The sequence below is a fragment of the Pithys albifrons genome, chromosome 6, assembly GCF_047495875.1.
Source record: "Pithys albifrons albifrons isolate INPA30051 chromosome 6, PitAlb_v1, whole genome shotgun sequence".
Classification (NCBI taxonomy): Eukaryota; Metazoa; Chordata; class Aves; order Passeriformes; family Thamnophilidae; genus Pithys; species Pithys albifrons.
The window spans coordinates 45,220,055-45,243,494 of record NC_092463.1 but is presented as its reverse complement, the minus strand read 5'-3'; the positions used below and the strand labels follow the sequence as shown (position 1 = coordinate 45,243,494).

The window sequence follows — 23,440 nt, the reverse complement described above, 5'->3', positions numbered from 1 at the left end:
AAAAAACAGATCCAGAATGTTTGTGGCTGAGATAAATCAGCAGATCACAATGAAGTACTTACTTCTCTTACTGACAGGAACTCCCTTTGGTTTCTGATCTGAGTATCTTGCAAGAAAGCTTCAACCTCTAGTTACTTTTATGACATAAATAACAAGCAGGCAAAGGTGGCCAGAGGTGATAGCGTGCAATTGTTTTCTAGAGCTGCATCATAAATTACAGGATGATCATGAGAACACTTGGTTTATTATCAATTACATAACCTACTTATTCTAGTAATGAATTATCAATTACATAAGCTACATAATTTTAGTAATGAATTATCAATAACCTTCATAAACACCAGAAGTTTTTTGTCTTGAAATATGCCTTCTTGGTGCTATATGATAGATGGTCTGTATTAAAAACCAGCCAACTTTGAAAACCAAAAGACAGAGAAACTACCACACAGGTCCTGCATCAGTGGAACTTTCTAAATAGCCCTCCATATGAATAAAGATGCAACATGCAGTGCACAGTTTAATTACTTTATTTTTTAAAGTTCTGTCAGAAATATAGCTGTGCATTAATTACAAAATATATTAAATTATTGATCAATACATCCAAGTGAACAGTACTTTCCTTTTGTTCAAACACAAACTAATTAAATCTCTATCACTGAACCCAGAATAATCTTTAAAATCCATCATCAATGTATTTGTTCTGTCACCATCTCTAAATAAGAATAAAAGGTCATCCTGATTTCATTTCATTAGCAAGTTTAATCCCTTGATAGCAAACATGACCAGACATATCATGAGACCACTTAAAAAACAAGTCTATACATCTCACATTATCTGAGCTCTCACATATACCACATACCAACATTTTTAGTAAAATAATTTTCCCCGCCCTGCAGGTGAAGACATTCAGAGGCAAAAGACAACATATTTGTAATATATTATAACTGATAAATTTGTGCCATAGCAGCTTTGCAAATACACATATTAAGTCGGTGACTTAGAACACATTAAAGACAACAGAAATTTGCTAGATAAAAGAAGTTAAGCGACTTTTTAAACCACCTTGAGATCCAGCGATGCTGCAAAGCATTGAGTTATAGAACTAAAGAATTCTGGTGCTGAATGAATTACACAGAAAATGGGTTAAATTCCCATACTACCTCATATTTGTTTTAGAGACAACTCTCAATGCTGCATACCTTTTGCTTCCATTTAAAAAGTTCTAGCAATTACACCTCAATCCACCATGGTCAAATGAGTTCTCAAAAGAAGAGATTTGGAGAAAGGGGGAGGAGGAAAATGGAGCAAATACACAAATATTAAGAATAAATATTTCATTAACATTCACAATGTTTTTTATGACAGTAAGATTTAACTGATACTCAGCAAATTAGCTCTGAAAGTATCTCACGTAACTCTGGCATTACAGTAATTTGGCATCACTCAGAGTTGTAGTTGGTAATATAAAAACACAAAACCAGTAGAATAGCAGCAGTGAATAAAGCATTCATATTACTTTGGCAAATACAGTACTATACATGCAGTAGCTTTCTATTCCCTATTGGCTTGTGCTATTGTACAGTATTAACCTGACTCATTTAAACTCTCCCTCCTCAGAGGCAGAAGGACATCAGATCTCACACATAAGGCTCAAAGCAAAAATTCCATTCGCATGCAAATCTTCAAAAGCAAAGGAAGTATTAATGCACTTAGTGGGTCTTGGGTATACACTATTTGAACACAGAGCAAAGACATTTTTGTTATTACCACTACGGTTGAGAAAGGACCTGGGGCAGGAAGAAGCTCTCAAATTACAATTGTTTCTTCTGACTGCTCCCTCAATCATCCAAAAAAAGGGGGGGGGGGGGAAATTGAGAGAATGGCAATTTTTGAGCATCTTGAAAAAATATTGATAACTAACATAGCTTGAAAATGCAGAACTAGTGTTCAGCACCTTCTGTATACAGTGGGTCTGTGCACTATCATGCACATTAAAATCTCTTGGTTAAGAATGGTTTAACTACTGAGAATGCTCTAGTGAAGACACTTTGAAACAATTAAGCTAATAGGAAGAGGCTATCAATTAAAAAAAAGTAATTAAGAAGCTTAAACCTACAGTTTTAAGGCATGGATCTTTCCCTGTTTCAGTAATACATGCTCACCTGTCCACTAGTCACAGAGAATACACTGAAGTTGTCAATGACCAACTGCATTTACCCTTAGCCAGGAAGTTGATGTTTCAGTAGTGACAACACTCCATTGAACACAAGCCCTCTTTATCTAATAAGTCCTACTTGCGGAAGAAATTTTACTCATCTGGATATGATGAACAACATGGTAGCTTGGATCCCTGAACTTCTGTATCTCATGCAGGCAGAGTATCCTCCTGAATCAACATACTATACTACAGTAGTCTTGTATGTATTAAGCATATGCCCTTTCCCCACTGATGATCCTCATGGTATTGCTTTGATGAGGCCAAACAGTTGGAATACTCTTCACTATCCTTTAAGCGGCAGTGTAGTCTTTAGATTGTTTCACTAGGTTGGATAAATAATACACATATACTTAAACATTTAGTTCTTCAGTATCTGTACTTAGGTTACAGGGTGAACAAAACTTTTATCTTCTCTCCTTTTAAAGGCAAGATTCAGAACTTTGTTAGCACCATGTTAAGATTTTTAGCACCAGTGAATTTGAACTACTCAGCTTTGACTGGTCAAAACTAACATTTATATGGCATACAGTCAGTACAGAAACCAACACACACAACATTAGGAAGCTCATGAATCCTTGACATAGTCAATCTAGTGTTTAATAAATGAGTAACTATGGAAGCCAGATTTTCTTCCTGGGAGCAAATAGGATTGCAATTTTTCCTCACGCTGCAGAACTAATAGGCTTCCCTTCCTCTCCAAATTGCTGAGAGTGGCCCAGCTCCTATTGTTTAAAGGGACATGAAATACACACGGTGGTTGTATGCTGATATGGCCATCATAAGAGATGACATAGGTCGTACGTTACCGTAACACCAAGAGATCACTTGAATAGATGTAGCTCACAAGTTTAGCTTTGGTGCAAATTAAGGTTTCAACAACAGGTAAATACATCCTGCATCACCTGATCAAGTTAGTACATCCCCTTGCTTTTGTATCTACTCACAACGTGAAAAATGTCCAGCACTAGGAGGTACACCAGCACAAAGGTATTTCATTCAAATGCTAAACTTTTCTACCTCTTGTCAATTGTGACTGACATTCTCGGCCTACAGCACACACAGAAAGATTTATCAACTTAAGAGAATTAGGGAGGCATTTTCAAACTACATTAGAAACAGTTCTTCAGTGAACCCAGCTCACAGTCATTTAGCCTTCTCCACAACACTACCACATCTTTTGGAAATACTAGCATCAACAGTACATCAACATGCAACTTCCAGAAGCGAATTCTGCAGAAGGAAAGGGTCAAAGCATACCTGAACCCTAGGTGACATGAGCAAAGTCTTGACTTCAGATTTGAAAAAAAGCAGAATCAATGCAAAATTCTAGATAAGTCAATATAGAAACTGTCTCAACTTTTGCAAGCTCTTTGCTATACAAGCAAAACTAAATCCCTCATTTTTATTACTTTAACTATTTCCCTGCTATAGTTTCTATCCTGAGGCACTGGAGTGAAAAGACTTAACAGGTATTCTTGATATTACTTAAGTTTTACCACAGATGTACAGGTTCTGCAATAGGATTTTCCTGTAGCAAGTTTTGATTAATAACACTTCATTTAGTTAGCTTGCTACAGAAGTAGCTTATTTTAATAGAGAACCATACCAAATATTTAAATACATGACTTCATACAGAAAAAAATAAACCAGCAACAACAAAGTTCCATTCAGGTGAAGATCAACTATGTTGGTAACTATGACCTTTTAAAAATGCAGCCTATGTGGACAATGAAGCACTCTTGTAACCTGTGGTAGAAAAACATGATTAATGGCTCTGTTCGCCTGGTTCAGACTCACAGGCTACATAGGTCCATCGGTACTGCGAGCCTGAAATCCTTCCCTGCGGACACTGTTCAAATCTAGACGCGTTAGAACCTCACAGCGCACCAGAAGCGTATCATCTTTTATGTAGGTTCTTTGTTTCAAATTTTGCAGGTGCATGAAAGTCACATAACCAAAACCTTTCGGATTGCGGTGAATTGTCGGTCTCTGGAAGGCCAGTAACTCTGGCTTGGCTTCCATTACTTCTTCATGATTCTGCCTTTCTGGGCCATCTGATTGATCCAAAATAGAAAGTCGTATCGTGCCTTGGAAAGGCCAAGGCAGATGGCTGTCATACTCTCCTTGCATAGTGTGGACAAATAGAGATATAAAATTAGCACAACGCTGAGCACTTGGTAATTGGATATGCAGGCGCAAACACAGCTTGTAGCCAGGCTTTCCGGTATAGAAGCCAGGACTGTGCATCACAACAGGTCTCTCTTCTTCCTGGGCTTTCTGAAGTCCACTGAAGTTCTCAATCTTCCAGATATAAATACCATTACATTGCTGTGCCTCCATTTCAGTAATTTTCCCCTCCAAACTTCGAATAGTACGTTTGAGTTCTGCCATGTGAGTGTTCTGAGTCTCCATTTTAGCTATGAGTTCCCTGATTTGGTGATCTTGTCTCACCAGACGACCTTCCAACTGCTGAATAGTTTCTTTGAAGTTTTCAACTTCTGGATTACAATCATATGCGGCATGTGACACACGTGAGAACAGGGCAGGCTCAAAGGGTAGGCCATTGATGAAGGGTACAGGATTTGTAGCAGCAACACTGATATTTTGAAAACTCTGAGCCATCATTCTCATGTGAACCTGAGTGAACTCCTGCATATGTCGTGCCAGTTCATTCCTTTGCATCTAGAATTTAAGAGATGTGGCATTAGGAACATATCAAATGTTATCTGAAATCACATTTTAAATGTGCACTTCATTTTAAACCAGCACTTCAAATGGAGGCAATTTTGAGTAAAAGACATGAGGTCTCTAACACCTACATTGAAATACCTACAATGAGAAATAGAAACAGCATATTTTAAACTGTGCATCTGAAAGTAAAAACACAATATGAAGAAATATGGAGTATTTTATACTGAACACATTCTTTACAAATATTCCAAAGGCAAGCATTTTTTGTATATTCAGGGTTCCTTTCTTGTTAATGAGCATTCATGATAAAAGATTCAGGTTTCATAGGAGAAATAATTTCCCTATTAAACCATCATTAATTATGGTTTACACTTTCAATAACACTGTTCAACTCAAAACAAAGACATGGTGAAAGACTGTTAGTGGTAAACATACATTCCGTATTTTTTCTGTGCTCTAAATCAGCACTGTATTCCCTTCATTAATTTGCTAAAATGCTGTATTAGTATCAAACTGATGTGGAAACAATGATGGGAAAGGATTCATTTCTATAAAGAGGTAGTAAATAACTAGAAACAAGACTATCCAGATTAATAATTTTAGAATTTAATAAAATTGTTTCTCTTCATATAAGTCTAAGAGCCGTAAGTGTATTTGGCCACATTTGGAAGAAATGCTAGAAGGTGCTTTATTGACATGAAAACTGAGAAAACAGTCAGTCATGGATTAATAAAATCAAGTTCATCAAGGAAATACTTCACAGTGTTTTAACTTTGAAAAGGCAATGTATCTACATGCAGTTGTGATACAAAACAAAAAAGACAAACCCACAAATCACTGAGGGTTTGGGCTGGTGAATGAGAATAAGAAAACACATTAAAAAGCCACAGACAAATGCTTGAAGAAGGTCTGCAATTCATGATTTCGATAATAGGCTCACCTTTTCAGGACACCCAAAGGCACTGTAAAAACATGGCACTGGGGCAGTAGGACAATCATTGTTGTAATGGTTAGGCATCTAAAACAAGAAAGATTTGATATTTTTCATCGAGAGTATGCTTTTATAACATCCAAAAAGGATAGCGCTGGATGGATTCTGAACAAGTACCTGAAGCAGTATCTACATAATTTCTAAAGGGAATATGGAACTTTTGAACAAAAATGTTTGCTGATGATAAAAATTCTACATCCCACCCCTATGTCCTTTTACAAATCATTGACTTTGTTTCTACATTAGGCAACAGAAAGCATTCTGGTGTCCTTGCTAGACCAAATGCCTTTTCTTTCCAGCCTATCCTAAAGCTATCCACAGTCCATTTCCTTCCTTTCTGAAAGACTACTTGCACATACTTATGGTATCTCTCTTCATTATCCTCTTCCTCAAAAAGCTCAAGTTACTTCAATTTTTCTGTTTGCCAGATCCAGCCATCTCACTGCTCTGGATCCTTCGTACCTACCCCTACCTCAAAAGCATAACAACTTCAGCTGATTCCTTAGGAGCCCTAAACAGAGCAAAGGATAATTAATTCTAGGTTTCATAGGCAAAATACCTTTTTATGTAATGCCATATTTTTGCCTTATGTTATGCTTCATTGTGATATTTAAACAAGTATAATACAGGTCTGCCATTAACTCTAAATCATTAGCAAGTTTAGCATTCTCTGTTCCCTATTTCTGCAGTCTGTTATTCTACCTAAGAACAGATTTTTGCCTTTGCCATTACTAAGCTCAACCCTGTTTTTCAGAGTATTTGTTCAACTTGACAAGATCATTCTTTATTTTAATCTAGGCAACCAACACAGTGGCCAGCCCATTCAAACAAGCATAGGCTGTAAATTACATAACATTTATTATTTTTCTGTCAATGAAGCTACTGAATAGAAAAAATAGTAATGGCAATTACAACAGAATGGAATGGACAAGCAGAATTCCAGCCAGCATCTGCAGTTTGATAGTGAACTACTTATACTCTTTTCCAACAGTGGCTTTCCAACTACAAATACTCTCCCTCTCTGCCCAAATTAAAGTCTCATTTTGTAATGTCAGCCAAAACCACTGGCAGTTGTTGGCATTTTTTGATCCACCTAAGATCAAAACATGCAGCACGGGCCCTGTCAAGAAGCAGTACATCTGAACAATGTGATGTGCAGCCACAAATCCTACAGACGTTTACCAGACTGCAACTGCAATCTGGAGCAGCATTTAAAGGAGCGTTACACCTTTACAGGACATTTTCAGACACACAGGGAGAGATTTATTAGCTAGTAGATCAACTGTCTCCAAGTTAACAGTCATGTAAAAGAGCCAATGTAAATACAAACCATCTGACCAGGATCGAACACAGAAAAAGGCGGTCTCTTACCTGCTCTCTGATGAGCACTGTGTTGCAATATTCGCAAAATACATTGGCAAGTGGGCAGGTTTGATCATGAAGCTTAGGGATCAAGCAGAAAAACAGAGAGGAAAGACAGAATCAATAAAGTTACACAGTTTAAGAGAGGGCTAATCACCTCTGATCAGACATAAAATTTTCAATTACATTTCAAATTTTGCATTTAGCTGTATGCAACTGAGACACAGATAACAAGCCCCTTTCCCTGAATAGTATTTTTTCTATTACTGTTTTTCACTGGACTTACACAAGAGGTTCATAAAGATGCAGATATTTTATTTCTTAAAGCTTTTATGCTCCAAAGAAGTCTGAATTTAATCAGAAATTTCTAAAATTCATGTTCAATTGTAGTGGAACTATATTAAGTAGTCCTTCAGAAAAAACACATCCATATAGAGATAAAGAAATGGAAATAGAAACAGGAAAGTATTATCCTCGGTATCACATAAGAAAAAAATGTTGAACCAGGAGAAGAGTTTGGAAATCATGTTGGTCTTGTGTGTTAGCAGAGATCCCCAAAAGATTTATCTCCTGATACATCCTTTCTCCCAGGCACGAAAACTGCAAATGTAAATACTGCCTTTTGTATTTTTTGCAGTAGATACTGGCCTCTCTTTCTGGTGGCCAAGAATTAATGGTTCTTACACAAGTCTCCTCACAGCACAAGGTTCCCAATAAGCTTTGTATTTAAGGACAATCACTCCCCCACTTTTGTCTTTTCTAGGCTAATGTCTTGAGTTTGTAGCTTCTCACCTGTGTGGCAGCACATAGTGCTTTCCTAGACCAAAAGATTTTGGGTTTTTTGGTTGTATGTTTGTTTTTTAAATTATGTTCTATCTACAAGCTAACCCATGTGAAAGAAGGTTGAAAAACTTATGCTCTTGATAAGTACCTCTTTATCTTCATAGGCCATAGATGTGGCACAGTTTGGGCAACACACTTGACGCCTTGGACACTCCTGGGTCACGTGCTCTTTCAGGTGGTTCTTCTGGAAGCTTCCTTGGCACTGTGGGCATTCCACAGTGGAAAACTCACACTGTAACTGGTGGTCCTGCAAAAGGACAGAAGAGGGACTTGATACTACAAACAGGTAGTATCATCTCATCTGTTTTCAAGAGAAAGAACAGTACAAGACAAACAGATTGCAATCTTTCCTTCATGCAAAGAAATCCTGATACACTTACGCTGACTTTACCAACAGTCCATTACTTTCCCACTACTAATATCGCAATTTTGTGTATTCAGAGCTTTAAGAAGGGTCTCAGGTAAAAATCTAGTTTTTTATTTATCCTTTGAACTGCATGTATTATTTTCCAAAATAATTATTTCAACTAATATATGTAGCTACTTTGAGGGACTATTAAACTGATTTTAAGAAACTTGTGGAAAATACAGACATAGCTAATCAAAAGACAAACATGAGTGATCCTAAACAGAAAGCTGCATTAGTACAATTTTCATACACTACCATGTTCACTCACAAATCACTTAACTACATTTGAAGATTCATCGAAGACAAAATATGTGTTGCTATAGTCTTGAATGAACAATGCACTGAATCAGCATAAATGAGTACCAGGTATGACCATCTTTTTAAGTTATTTTGAATTTTTACTTGTCCATGAAAACAAGTTTCCACATTTTCAAAACTAATTCTCACCTCTAAGTGCCTCAGCTCCATCTTCATACTGCAGCCTTTGTTGGGACACTTCACCATTAATGAAAGGATTTCCCGTTTAGCAAAGTTATCAGGAAAAAGTTGATTTTCAAGCAGAATTTCATTGTCTACTGGACATTTGTGACCTGCATCTCTACAATACAGAAAAGCAAGGAAAAAGATATTCCAATATTTCCAAGCCTTCAATTTAAAATATTTTTACACTAGTAAGACAAATGTGGCCAAATTATAACACAGTAAGAAAGTCTTAGAAAACAATAGCATTTATGGGGTAATCACCAGAAAATACACAATGTACACCAGAGAAGATGACAACACACAGTTTTACTAGAGTGACATGATGGGTTGCAGCACTTTTCTAACTCAATAGATTTTTTTATTTTCTACAAATGCCATGTTAGGTACTCTGAAAACAAACTTGAGGAGGATGTAAAGAAACTAAGAACTTATAGTCCTGTTTCTGGAAGTAGGTCACATAGCTCAAGCATCAAAGTACTACTTCAAAACAATTCCTTAAACATTTTTGGATGTTCTCTAATTTCTTTTTCATTTTATAAACAGCCAATGTGATCACAACTGAGAGAAAAAGTAAAATTGTCTTTTCTTCCAGATTCACTTCATCTCTTCAGCATTACTTCTCATATAGCTCATTTTGCTATTTTTGTAGTACAACCGTTTGATCAGTTGGTTATCCTTCAATTTATTTATTTATACAGAAAATAAGGGTGAAAAAACTCCAGATAGGAAAACTACTAGTAACTATGAAAATCACACTGGATTCGTAACTGAATGTTGCAACTGAAGCAATTTTATCAGCAAACAGACTCGAAGTGATAACTGGCCAATGTTTGGAACATGATGGTGGAAGATGGATGCATGCAAAAGTTATGTAACATCCTCTTCCAGTTCATCAGGTTCTGTCTACCTGCATTTAAACACAAAAATCGTTAGAAATGGAGTATAAAAAGGGATAGCTTCCATCAAATTTTCCAGTATCAGCTCTTTCTGAAAGCAGTAGGCCAACATATTGATTCACAATTAAGTAAGGCAGTTAAAAAGGCATGAGGGATCAAAGCTCTGAGCTGAAGTGCTAATGGAAACAGCAATAAAAATGGAAAAATACATGGGGCAGAAAAATGTCAGAGATCACTTGTGGTGCAAGGATCAAAGGCCAGATCATTGTCACTGCTTGCAAGTATGAGAGGAAGTATAACCTAGTGGGCTGTGAAGACCAGGAGGGAATTTATGTTCTTTCTTGGAAAAGGAAATAATTGCTCAGCAACTCCATCAGCAATGCTGCTAGAGGAAGTCGAGGTAAAGCTGAGGCCTCAAAAGGAGGCACTGAACTTCCTTTCACAGGTTTTGCTTGTAAGACCTAGCTCACCACATGCCTGGTAGTCATACTGCTTTAGCAAGTGAAAGAGAGTATCTAGCTTGCTGTTTTGTTTCAGAGCTCCCTGAGCTGCGATAGCTGATCTTTGTCACAACCCAGAAACGTTCCCTCACTTCGCAATCTACAGGAAATGAGTTTTCACAGGTATATCTGGGTTACAAACACCCCGTTTAGTGACATATAAAGATCACTCAATAGGCCTGCTGATAAGATGGCAGCTTTACTTCCACACAGAAAAGCTAATCACGTATAACAGTCAACAACAGAATAATGTGAAATAATGAGTACTAGATATCCAGTTTAAATTACTAGCAGATAAAGGGTAAAATAAGAATGAATGGCAATTTTCCAGTGTTGGAAAGGAAGGAAAGAGCAGTAACTCACTACAGGATATTAACCAGGCTTCAAATACTATTTACAAGTACGGGAATTGTGTTTAAAATGTTGCTTAGATCCATCTACAGACAAAGACATTGCTATACATTTCCTATCACAGAACTGAGTTTATGCACCTCAGTTCTAACTTACATTACAGTGAAGGATTTCCTGTGCCGGAATTATTTATCACATCGGGCTCCGCCACCACGGAAACAACAGTAGCTACGAAACAATAACCATCTGCTACAAAGTGCAATGAATATTCCTATAATTGTAATTTAAATTAAAATGCAGGTATAAAGGATAAATACAGAACAATTTTATTTGAAGAAATAGCTTGAATCATGATTTTAACAACTGAGTGGTTTAGCCTAGAAGCTGGAACAGTTGGCATATACTTTAACTGCACCCATGCCAGCTGTTTGATGGACTGCTGGCACCCAAAGCTTTCCCTGCTGACCCATGTCAGCTCATAATTCTGCTTTTCCGATAAACAGAGGTTCTGATATTTGGCAAGCTCTACTACAAACCCTAAGTCAGCTTTCACATTAGATACAGAAGAAAGACTCGAGTGAAATTTAATTACCTACTGCACCTGAACTTGTTCTTCTAAAACTTCTATTTGAGTATTTTGTTGACAGTAACGTTTGTAAATGGTAGATAAGCTTCTCCTCTACCATGACTTAAAGCACTTCAAACAGCTTTATTTAAAAAGATGTCAAGACTTTGTGGGAGGCAAACATTTACGGTGATCAAATCCATCTGGTCTAATTGTGTCCTTCACATAGTAAGATCTAAGGGTTTGGTTTTTAAAAGATTTTAATTTTTTTTTCTAGTTGTAGCCACAATTACTTCAACATGAACAACTATAATTGTTTGTCTAAGTCACACAAAGCAATTACTCAAAAAATGCTTGTATATCAATCAATCATCATTTAAAATCCTTAATCTCTGTGTTCACTTCCGCTAGACAGTGGGGAAATGAGAAATAAACAGAAGCAATTGTTTCCTGATCAAATAAAGGCTGTGACAATCACTTACTGAAAAAAACCCCAATACTTAGAGAATGTAAAAATCACTTTCCATTTTAATTTTAGTTCCATAGAAGCTTCTCAATGACATCAATCAATATGGTACTGTAGATAGTACATACTTCAAATCAATATTGTACCGTAGACACTACGTGATCCAAATCAATAACTTGTTCCATGGATACCAATTAAGCATGCAATTCAGCCCTTCAGGGATTCAGGGAGGTCTGGCACTTTAAGCTGTCTGCTCTGCTTTCACAAGCTTTCACTCAAAGTGCACTCTAAAACCAGATTTCATCGGGGAATGAAGGAAAACTTTTACTATCAATGAAACATCTGAAATATTACAGTGAAGATCTATAGTCTCCAAAGTAAAAAATGCTTCCCACCTGTGTTTAGTATTCACTGAAACAATCAGCACTATTTATAGAAATGAAGTAAAATATGCAAGGGGTGTAAAAGAAGCAAAAGCTTCTGGTCATTGAAACTGTTGGGAGACCTAAAACTTTGAGCAGAGCAAATGCTCTGGTAATTTAAGAAGGAACAGAAACCATTTCCCATGTCTGGGGTTTAAGAAGGAAGTTTCTCTTCCTGCTACGAGATGTTGTGTTCTGAGCTTGGATTCATGGCAGTTTCTCACACAGTCCTGTAAATTCTAACCAATGACTAACCGTGCAGCTCACCACCAGAAGCATAAGGATTTGAAAACAACATCACCTTAGCTCTTAAAGATCTAAGACTGGAAATGAGACACCCATTTTTGGTAATTTTTAATCATTTCCCCCTCAGTTTTCAACATAAGAACTGTTGTCTTTGAAATGATTGCTGAGTAGACATTTCTAAAGCTCACTATATTTAAGTACTGCTTTACCTTCAGAATGTATAAATATCATTATCTCAACAAAAGGTTTAAAGATTTTTTTTTTCTTCCAGAAATACCCACATTAAAAAGAGTATAAAACAGCTACTGCTAAAACAGAGCAAGCAAGAAAGGAATTCCAGAATTTAATGGCCTTTATCAGTACAACTGTCTTGGAATGCTTACAAGCATGCATGAAATTATGTACATTAACCTCTTGAAAGAATTTAGGTTGGAATGTGCTAAGCACAGGCCAGAAAGTGAAGCCAACTGCATGTGCCTAAGGAAGTGGATGATAGTCAAAGCTGACAGGTTCAGGTTTGGGGGGTTTTGCCTTCCATGCACCTGGGTAACCTGCACACCATTAAGTGATGCAGTTGGGCAAAGCCTGATGTATTGTTCTCACAGAAATTGGAAGACAGTGAATGAGGCAGGGGACTATGGGAATAGGGGATTTCACAGTATAGTTAGTGGAGATCTGAATATCTCTCAGCTGCTTATGCAGAATCCACAGGTGAGTCATTTGTCATGGGTGAACACTGCACTAGTGTTTTACATTTTCTGGATCTTTTCCTCAGAAATATTGATGAAACTGAAGTTAACAAGAACTGTGCTGCAAATGCACACAAATTTCTGTGCTAGCTAGAAAGAATCTGTTATCATAAGTAGGAAGCGCAATATTAAATTTGCCTTCACATTCTCAGATCCAACACTTCCCTCCTTGATCCAAAAGGGATGCTATGAAAAAATACAGTAGCATTAGATAAAACAATGACAGAATCACAGAATTTTTTAGGCTGGAAAAACCCTCACAAGATCAAGTCCAACCTTTGATCACCACCTTGTCAACTGGACCATGGCACTCAGTGCCACATCCAGTTGTTTCTTAAATACCAGCAGGGATGGTGACTCCATGACCTCTCTGGGCAGTCTCTTGCAGTACTTAACAATACTCTCCACAAGGAAATTTTTCCTGAGAATTTATGTAGCAGAAGCTACAGAAAAGCCCACAAAACACACACAACACTGTATTCAGAGAACATCATTGCTGACATACTATTCATTTAGTGAGCTACAAACAATGGACAGTGGAGAAAAAGAAACTGAATAGAACTATGGAAAAATGGTATGAAAAGTCAATCAAGAAAGCACTGTCCATTTGGCATGCTAAAAATAAATGCCAGTGAGACATGCAGTAACACTGAAGACAGTTTAATCATCTTTACACAAGTGTGCAAAGTAAGACTGGAAATGAACCAATTCTATATATGGTCACTACAGAGATTTCTTCCAAAGTGACATTTGAGCTAAGTGAGGAATTGATAAGAAAAACAATTGATTTATGCTGAGAAGGAAAAATCCTACAGCATATCTTGCCTTCTATCAATGTTATCCCATACTCACGGGCAAGTGTGGGACACCAATGACTATTCCAGGCATTAAGGCAGTACACACTCCCAGTGTACCTTTTGTCCTTTCTTGCTCTTCCATCCATTTTTAAAAGCCCAGCCTGGTCTTGCTTTTGTATCTTATTTCCACTCCCTCATATGCCACCTGGTTTCCTCTCTCCATGATTTGTTCAAGCCTATTCCCTCATCACACTCTTTCTTCCAGCTCAACAAGGAAACAGTTGATTTCAAGTGAAGAACTGAAGGTCTGAATTGCCCTATCTGAACCAAGAAACCATGTTGTCTGTAGTTTCCTGTAGTTATCAAAAGAAATAATCATAGGAAAAAGACAGGTTTTATAATCTTGGGCAGCAAATGGAATTTATTTGGAGGATTTGGCTACTTTTAAAAAACATATTATTTAAAGTTTAATCCATCAATTTTTCAGACTTATTAACCTGGGTATTTGTATACATGGCAAAATATCTAAAGTTTACAAAACCTCCAAACTCATGATATTTTGGCCATATATCGTGTTTATTAGAAAGCATCTTTAATTAATCATAAATTTCCATATTTTTATTAGCACTCACTGGTAATGCACCCTCAGGCAGTTGTTTAATTTACATTGATCTTAAACTGCTCTGGTAAATGGTTTTCTTCTTAAAAGCACCTTCCATAAATTTTCCTTTACCTTATTGATTTGACAATGCAGCCTTTGCAGAAACGGTGTCCACATGGTGTCTGCACTGCTTCCCGAAGAGCCATCAAACAGATTGGACATTCGTATTTACTTTCCAAGGGCGGATCAAACTCCACATCGTATCCTTGTGTTTCTTCCGTGAAAGAACTTGGAGGGTTTCCAGTCCCACTGCTGACACTTGTGCTGTCTTCCTTTGCTCCAGCACTGCAGGCACTGGCCATGGCTGCACAGCAGCCACTTTCCACGTCTCGGGCTTCACAACTGCTATCACTGTGTAGCAAGCTCATAGTAGCTAATCAAGAGCTACACAGAAATGCACTGCAAGATGGCAAAAAGATGTATTAATTTAAAATATTCAAATACCTTCCTTTCTATTCAGGAACAAAATTTATTCTGACCAGAAACAGTGGGAACAATTACAGATTTGGTTGTACTTGAAATCACTGATTTTGTTTTCTCCCTGTTTGTTATCTTTTAAACTTATCTTGTGATACATAGGAAAGAATATTGCATCCTGTCAGCATAGGTTGAACACACATATACCTTTCTGTAACCTCTTTCATCTGATTATCTGATTTCTGTAAAAAGAGGAATAATCTTTGTCCTTGCTATGTCTACTGAAAACATCTCTTTAACCCTTCTGCATTATTTACTTCCAAAGCATTCAAATAGACCTTGCATGAAAACATGCTGTACAGAACCAAGTTTTATTGGATGACAATAGTTCAACTCCACATCTTCCTTGCAGTGTATAAATGTTATTTAACATTTTCTGTTTACAGTGATTCACAGTATAGGTTTCAAATCGATTTAGGTGCAAGTCCACAAATAAAATTCAAGTCCAAATACCTAAACCAAGCAGATGCCCTGCTGCAAATGAAATTCAAATAAATGGCAGTGCTGACAACATTTTCGAACTGCCAGTAGGACTGTAAATTGAGTCAGAAGCTACACAAGAGATAAGGATAATCATTCTACAGCTCAAAAGCTATCTACAAATGACTAGCACTCAAAAGAGTTCTTGCTCTCCCTCTTCTAATCTAGCTGGCAGGGAGGACAATGGACATGATTGTAAGAACAGAAGATATAAGCTGTCTTCCCCTGAAGAGCAGTGGATGGCATACAAAGCAGGTTGAACTCAAAAGTATGATACAAAAGTGTGCTAGTATGTCCAAACAGATGGCCAGTGCTTCTACACTGAAAGAGGGAACTTTAAAAAAAGGTCTAAACAAACATAAGTTCCAGAAGTTCAAGAAATTTCCCTCTCCCTTAATTTATTAATGGTTAAACCATTTTCTTAGAATCCCACTGTGGTTAGTTTTGTACAAAGGACACTTCTCTGAAAAAACAGAGATTATCACCAGGTGCAAGGCAGTATCAGTAATCTGAAGGTTATGGAGCCAGGCCTGCAAAACAAGCCCACTAAGCTCAGATTTAATTGTCTTTTGCACAGCAGTATAGGCAAAGTCTCTTGCAATGTTCAATTACTGAATTAATTGTAATACCATTGCAACATTTAAAATACATTAGGGATGGAAATCTAATCAAGAGCTGAATGATAAGGATTGTTGATTTGCATCACAACTGCACATGGTGGGGACAGGAGAAGGAAGAGGGTTACCTTGACCACAAGTTCACAAAAGTGAAAATTTTCCTGCCTTTATCAGAGTTTGAATATCACAACTCATTTTCACAAAATGTTAATGAATAGGAGAAGGACATACAGGTAGTTTTATTTGGGTACTTATTATAATGACACCTGAAGATTACATCAACAGAAATACTAATCACACGAGGCCTCAACTTGCATTTACTGGCAATGTATTTTGAACACATGCAACATCACAGAAATGTGCTCTAGGCCATCTACATGATGAAGAATTGGCAATACTGTCCCTGGTAATATGGCATGAGCTATTTTTTTTCCAGCTATCCAGCCAAAAAAAAAAAAAAACAACAAAAGTAGATCTCCTGAACAAAACCAAACAGGCAAAGTTACCATATTTAGGTCAGCTACAGTTGACCAACACAGAACTTTTATTTTGTTGTCTAAATATGTGACTTTCCATTCTGTTAAAATGTGTAGAGGTATGAGAAGTATTTGTAGAGTAGTATTCTTGACATTTCCAAAATACCATTAAGGTACAGAGTCTCAAAGCACAGTTTGACAGTTTTGAGTTGTACTGGACTGGTCAGCAATGCTCACTTTATGGAGAAATAACTATAGCAGAGGTGCCTGGAACTGCACTCAGGGAATGATGTTCACTCCTACTCCTGTTCTCCACCCCAGTGTATTACCCCTATATATTATCTACCACAACAGGCTTTATAATCAACGCTCCAAAATACAAGAGCAATACAAACTAAACACCAAGTACATTCTCAGCAGCTGCTTCAGCTCTAGCCCAGTCATGATCAACTTAAATCTCACGAAAGCAGCAGCTCCCCCAATGACTTAGAGTGGAAGCAGAAGAATCAATGCTTAGAAAGATGCTCTGTAACAGAGATTTTTTTTAGAGTGCTATCATTAGATCTCTTCTCTGGAGAAAAAACTTGAGTTGTTTTCATTGTTAAACTAACAAAACTTATTTAACATCTGCTGCAGAGGCTGATTAATCCACAGGCCACATTTCAAGAAAAATCACAGGAACTAAATTGGGCCAATGGAGTGGGAATGTTGGTATGCAGGGTATTAGAATCCACTGGCCAGCCTAGGACTGGCCATAAGGGTATATTTAGTGAGACTAATAAAGGAAAGAGGAACATACATCCCTTAAGAAAAGGAACATGCATCCCTTTACGAACATCACAAAGGAATTCAGGAAGTCACAGGGAGAAAAATACAATAGCTTTACCCAAATTCAGTTCTCACATTAATTGAAAGGAAGTGTGTGACTCTTCTCTTGGGCTGTTACTACACAAAACCTCATACTATTTAAAATATTATTCTTATAAGAAAGAAAACAGAATCAGAGTTGGTATCATTTCACTAGCTGAATGCTTTTTGAACTTTTTGAACACTAGCTGAACGCTTTGCCCCTTTATATTGTTTCTACAGATGTAGCAAGAACTCCTATCCCAGAGTCATTTTAATGAATGAGTCATTGCAACCAGTCCTCATCCCAGTCACACACAAAAATCCCCTTATTCAATGACACACTCCACTCCTGAATAGAGCTTTTTGTCAGCATATGACTGAGTGGTTCATAAAAAAAAGTGCAAGAATAATTAGCTCTTTTTGAATTTGGAAATTCAAGTACAAAGAGGGAACTTTAACAAGGTAATGTAAGAGCCAGATTTTAAACTTTGTTCATGTTTTATCTGAGACAGGATTCCTCCTACTACGCTTATCCATTTCATCTTATCTGTGAAGGAAGTCCTTCCTCCACACATACTTATAGGTATGGGGCAAGGCACAATTTTCCAAATCAAAATCCATACTGCTATTACTCAGATCATTAACCAAGACCTGATTACTCCACCATAGTTTAAAACAATTCCTGTATGAGTTTTAACTACTGTAGTAAGAATTAGTTCTGTTTCTTGTGGTTGTTACTTTATCCTCCAAGAGCAGGAACACAGATTCAATCTTCTTGAGCAGAGCAGTGCTTGTACAAAACTGACTACAGAAAAGTACACTTTGAACGTTAATGACAGGTCTTTTGCTCAGTGATGGTGGAACAGAAAATTTGTGAGCCCACTGTAGCAGTTTTTCATGTTCTTCCCTTGGGGAACTTAAAAATATGTTTCCACTGGAAGAGGAAGGATTTTAAAATCAAACCCAGTATATACTGGAAAATTATACTAACATCTCCTTAAAACCACATCAGTTTTTCTTCCTACTGAAAGTACTTGCCATTCTTCCTCTGTGCTGAACATGAGTCAAATGCAAGTACAACAATAATTTCTAATACCTTGTGGACACCACAGCCTTTAGAACTAAAGCTTTTTTCAATGTAAGTAGTTTAATACATTAAACACTTTGCTAACTGCTATCTAGACCTTATTTGTTTGCACAACCTCCAGCTTTCAGATCCAGGAAAAACTGAAATTAAAATATGATTACATAGTAATTCCTGGTTTTGCTAGAGTGAAGTTACTGTGACAGAGAAAGCCTTAAACTATGTTTGGTAATGTGCCTGAAGTGCCCTTTTCTAGAGCTATCAGACCTGCTGGGTAGAGAGATAATGGGCTTTACCTTGCACACAGGAAGTATCCAGTCCTTGGGCTAGGAAAGGTTGATTTCACTCTCCAAGGCAACAGCTGCGTTGTTTGACAACAGAAAGGGAGGTGCTTTCCAGGCCAAATGGTAATGGGCAGAACTTGTCTGATTATTACCTGTGCTGCAGAAACGTGGGAATGCCCTAAGGATCAAACCGTCACGCCCGAGAAAAGAGAGTTATGACTACAGGGAATCCTTATACTACTCTTTCAAATCATAACGAAACCTTTCTTCACTAGGGAACCTTTGCTATGTAGCTCTTTACACTTCTGCATTACAAAGTGATTAGGTTGAGCTAGCATGGTCAGACCAGAAGAGCAAACTCCTGCAAGAATAATGATTTACAAAATAACAATTTCCAAACAGAATTTAAATTGACCTTATTTTAAATTAATGCATGCGACAAAATTCTGTACTCTGATTTGCCACATCCCATAGCATATGAAGATTAGGTAGCACTTTTACAGATTTTCAAGCTCCAGAGAGTCACAGGATTAATTCAGCTACTCCTCTAAATCAAAAAATATTGCTGGTACCAGAAGATATCTTCAGACTGCCGGGAAAATCACGGTAACATTAGAGTAATAGGGAGAAAATAAAATTAGGCATTGTATCCTGTTTATACTGAAATATGAAACGATACCTTTGAGCATCTGGTAAAGGTGAAGAGAATGTACAGAGAATATATCAGTTACCCTAAGATAGAAAACTTCTAATATTAATAATTAAGTACTGAATAAAATTAATTTCCACATGCCCTTTCCTAGAAAATTCCTACTGACTAGACATATAAATAAGGAAATCAGAAGACTTCTCCAAATCCTTTTTCTTACTTGAAGTTCACAAATATAATTAATTTGCTTGCAGCCTGGCCAGCAGACACCCAGCAGAGGAAATGCCTTCAGCAATGCACCAACACAAAAACTCACCAAACTCTTCTCCATCCTTCTTCTCCCTCAATGACAAGTTTTTTATGCATAGATTTCTGGGTCATGAGACTGACGGACTAGTGGAGTGACTTTGGATAATTTGTTTATGGAGCTATACTTGCAACACTTATTCCCAGGCATATTAATCAATGGTCTACTGACAACTGATAAGCACCAGGTATTTTCATTATGAGTTTTGTAACTATCATCACTGTGGTCTCATCCAGGCAGAACATATAAAAGTATGCAAATTCCTTTTAATAGCTATAAACCACTTTCACTTAAAAGCTGTCAAATGGCTAGACAAGTCAAAGCATAGGAGATTCATGAAGAACTTGTAACTGCAAAAACCAAATTCTGGTTTACTGTAGAAGGCTGCAAGCATGTTGCAAATATTTTGTAGAGATACCAATTTTTATTTTCTAACAGCAGTAACTGTTAAGACTTCCAAGTCTTTTGGATAACCACTAAACTAACCATTCTACCTTGTGAACCTGAAGACTTCAAAGAAGGATTTTTATTTGAGGCAAATACAATCAAACAACATTCAAGAGTTTATCAGACACTACCAAGAGCTCCTGATGCTGGAGAAGAACAGCCCTTGGGGGTTTTGAAACTTTCTAGGTGGTTTCTCTTGAGTTGGAGAGAATGCTGTCAGCCTCTAATCATATATGTATTTTCATGCTTGAATGTTACTTAGGAGGCACACTCACAGTCACATTCATATTTTATCCTACTTAGGTATGTCAAAACAAATTTAATTTTAGTGAGCAAAATATTCTATGGGTTTTTCCATAACCCAAGCCAAAATCCCCCAACCTTTCTTCAGTTTATTAACTTCTAGATACAATTCACTGAGAATTGTTCAGACTAAAAAATACAAGGAAAGCATTGTTAGCAAGAAAAACTATACTACTTAATTCTTTATTTTGGCAGCGACTCTTTTCTTTGCCCTCTGTTCTCTCTTTGCTCTCCCTACACTGAGAACATGTTTAGTTCTCATATGCATACATTGTACCTTTCCATATAGCTCAGTAAATCTGAAGAGAATTTATGCTGCTGCCTAACAGGGATGAAGTAAACACTAAGATGGAAAGCACTTCAAAAAGATGCAGGGAGAAGTATGGCTATGAACAAATGCCATTTCTGCTAAGCACGGTGTCCAGGCTAGATTTAATTACCATCTACCTCTGCAAGCATGAAGCTTGTATCTGGCATTAGCAAAACCACCCAAGACCCTGGGAAAACAAACAGTGAACTAAGCAGACATTCTGAAACAAATAAAACATTTCTCCTTTTTACTACACCTTATATTTACTTTCATTTTCTTTATGACATGCTTTATACCCAGAATCTTTGACCATCAGTTTTCACAGTCTGGATCTAAAACATTTTTATATTTGTTTAGCTAATCTCTGCTACTGAGATACAAAAGTTGCTCTTCTTGACACAGTAAACTCACAAGTTTATTGAGTGAAGAAAAAGCAGGTTCACCTCAGACATTTTTTCATTCTGAAGTTCTATCAGCATTAGTATCTATTGTGTACATTGTCTTTTTAAATACAGTAGCACATTTTTAAAATATAAAGCAGTATTATGGTGATGCAATATCATAACACTTAAAAAGCCATTTCTGGCTTGAAAAGATCTCATTCAACAGAGTCTGACTGAGCTCCATAAATATTCACCTGCTGGGAAAAGCTGGATATAATGTGGAATATGCAGAAGAACTACGCCCAGAGCAATACCTACAAGCAAAATAATCCAAGTGCTTTTATCGGCATACTTCTGTGGCTTTTTTTCCCTTCTTTTACTGGAAGGGTTACATTTATGGTCTTTTCATACTATGGAAAGACAAAACAGTTGCTTGCAAGTGTTAACACGGTGAACACAGCATAAAATGCACTGGAGATGTTCCCCCATTCCTTTTCCCACCTCTCCCTCACCAAAAGCTTTAAATTAACACTTTATTAATCAGTCAATGGTATCGAAGACACCACAAAATCAATACAACTCAAAGTTCTGCAGCATGCAGAACTTATCAAAGGCAAACACGGAGAAATACTTTCAGCAAGGTTAACTACTAGGTATAAGGGATATAATTAGAACATTTTCCTCCCACCTACACCGAGATTTCCGTTGAAGTACGAAAGGACTCAGCGCGACCTATCTAAACCAGACGGAATCGATGGAAAGTGCTACTGAAGTCGTAACTTATTACGCGTCTTAATAAATTACCGTTAAATATTACATACTGCCAGTTTCTACTAGAAAACGGACCTGTGGGTTTTAGAAACAGTAACCTACCATGACAGTTAACCTTTAACGTGCTCCCGAAGTATTTACTGAGTTTTTTCATTTCACGGGGGGAAAAACAGAGCCCACGTTAAGCTGAAGTGCTCGAGACCAGCGGGACCATAACTGGAGAGCCACAGGCTGCTCCCGATCCTCCCGCCGTCCGATGGCGCTCCCCGGGAAGTTAAGAGGGAGCACAAAGTCATTGCAGCCAGGCTCCCACTCGCCAGAGAAACCAGCGTAACTCGGTGCCCGTGGCTGCCCGGCCCGGTAGCGCTCGCCGTGCTGGCCGGGGCGCAGTTCCAGTTCCGGAGCAGCGCAGGCCAGCGCCTCGGGCCCAGCGCGGCCCGGCCCCTGCGCAGGCCACCCCCGCCGGCACACCCGGCCCGGCCCGGCCCCCCTCCGAGCCCCGAGCCGGCTCCCCGGGGAAGGGGCTGTAGGGCTCCGCAGGCGCGGGCTCCGCTGCCGAGCCGGCAGTCCGGCCCCGGCGGGGGAAACGCTCCGCGCCAGGCGCCGCCACACGCCCCACGCCGGCCGGGCCCGCACTCCCAGCGCCCGGGCCTGGTTCCGCCACAGCCCCCGCCCTGCCCGCCGCCCCCCGCGGCCCGCCCGGACTCACCGCGGCCGATGCCGCCCGCCGTCGCTTCCGCTTCTCCTCGGGAGGCGCCACAGCGGCGGCTCGCAGCGAGCGCGGCCCCGCGGGAAGCCACGGGCGCTGCAGCGCCTTCTGCCGCCGCGGAGGGGCAGCGACCGGGCCGGGCCCCGGGCCAGGGCTGCGGGGGGCGGTGCCGCCGCCATCCCGCCCCCGAAGAGTAAATATAACCATCGCCGGCGGTGTTTGTGTCAGCAGTGGCGTGTGTGTCGTGTCGTCTCTTGTTCTGCCGCTGCTGAGGCATTTATGAACAGCCATCAGGAGGCTTTTCTCGGCTCCGTTGTCAGCGCCGCTAAAAAGGGGGCACCGAGAGCTGGAGGGGGACGGAGTGGTTTGTTGGCAAACTGGTCGGGATTGGCAAAAAAGCCGTTTCTCACTGTACAGCAAGGGCTTATCAGAAATAATTTCCTCTGTCAGCCGCAGTCGATCCGTGGGGGCCCGGCAGGCCCTGAGGCGCTGGGGGAACCTCTCCCGGTGGCGTGGGCAGCGGCCGCTTCCCAGGAAGCAAAATCCCGGGACAGTGTGAACACAGAGGCGAATCATTTCCTTAGAAACGAACGAGGGGAATTCGGTTGGTTGCATCGGAGAGATTTCTTGGCAGCAATCCCAGA

At 38.8% G+C, this 23,440-nt stretch overlaps 1 protein-coding gene across 2 annotated transcripts; it reads right to left on the bottom strand.

Moving 5' to 3' along the window:
• Positions 1 to 504: 504 nt before the first annotated feature.
• On the bottom strand, positions 505 to 22,883 carry TRAF6 (TNF receptor associated factor 6). Of its 2 annotated transcripts, none has more exons than XM_071558651.1 (7): positions 22,797 to 22,883; positions 14,723 to 15,049; positions 8,962 to 9,112; positions 8,194 to 8,352; positions 7,272 to 7,343; positions 5,850 to 5,927; positions 505 to 4,900 (listed from the first exon to the last, which is right to left on the bottom strand). In XM_071558651.1, exons 2-7 carry the CDS (start codon positions 15,016 to 15,018, stop codon positions 4,019 to 4,021), a joined length of 1,638 nt encoding a protein of 545 aa, XP_071414752.1. In that variant the 5' UTR covers positions 15,019 to 15,049; positions 22,797 to 22,883; the 3' UTR covers positions 505 to 4,018. The 2 variants fall into 2 exon arrangements, with proteins under 2 accessions (XP_071414752.1, XP_071414754.1); XM_071558653.1 differs by lacking the exon at positions 22,797 to 22,883 and adding an exon at positions 22,190 to 22,546.
• Positions 22,884 to 23,440: the final 557 nt, after the last annotated feature.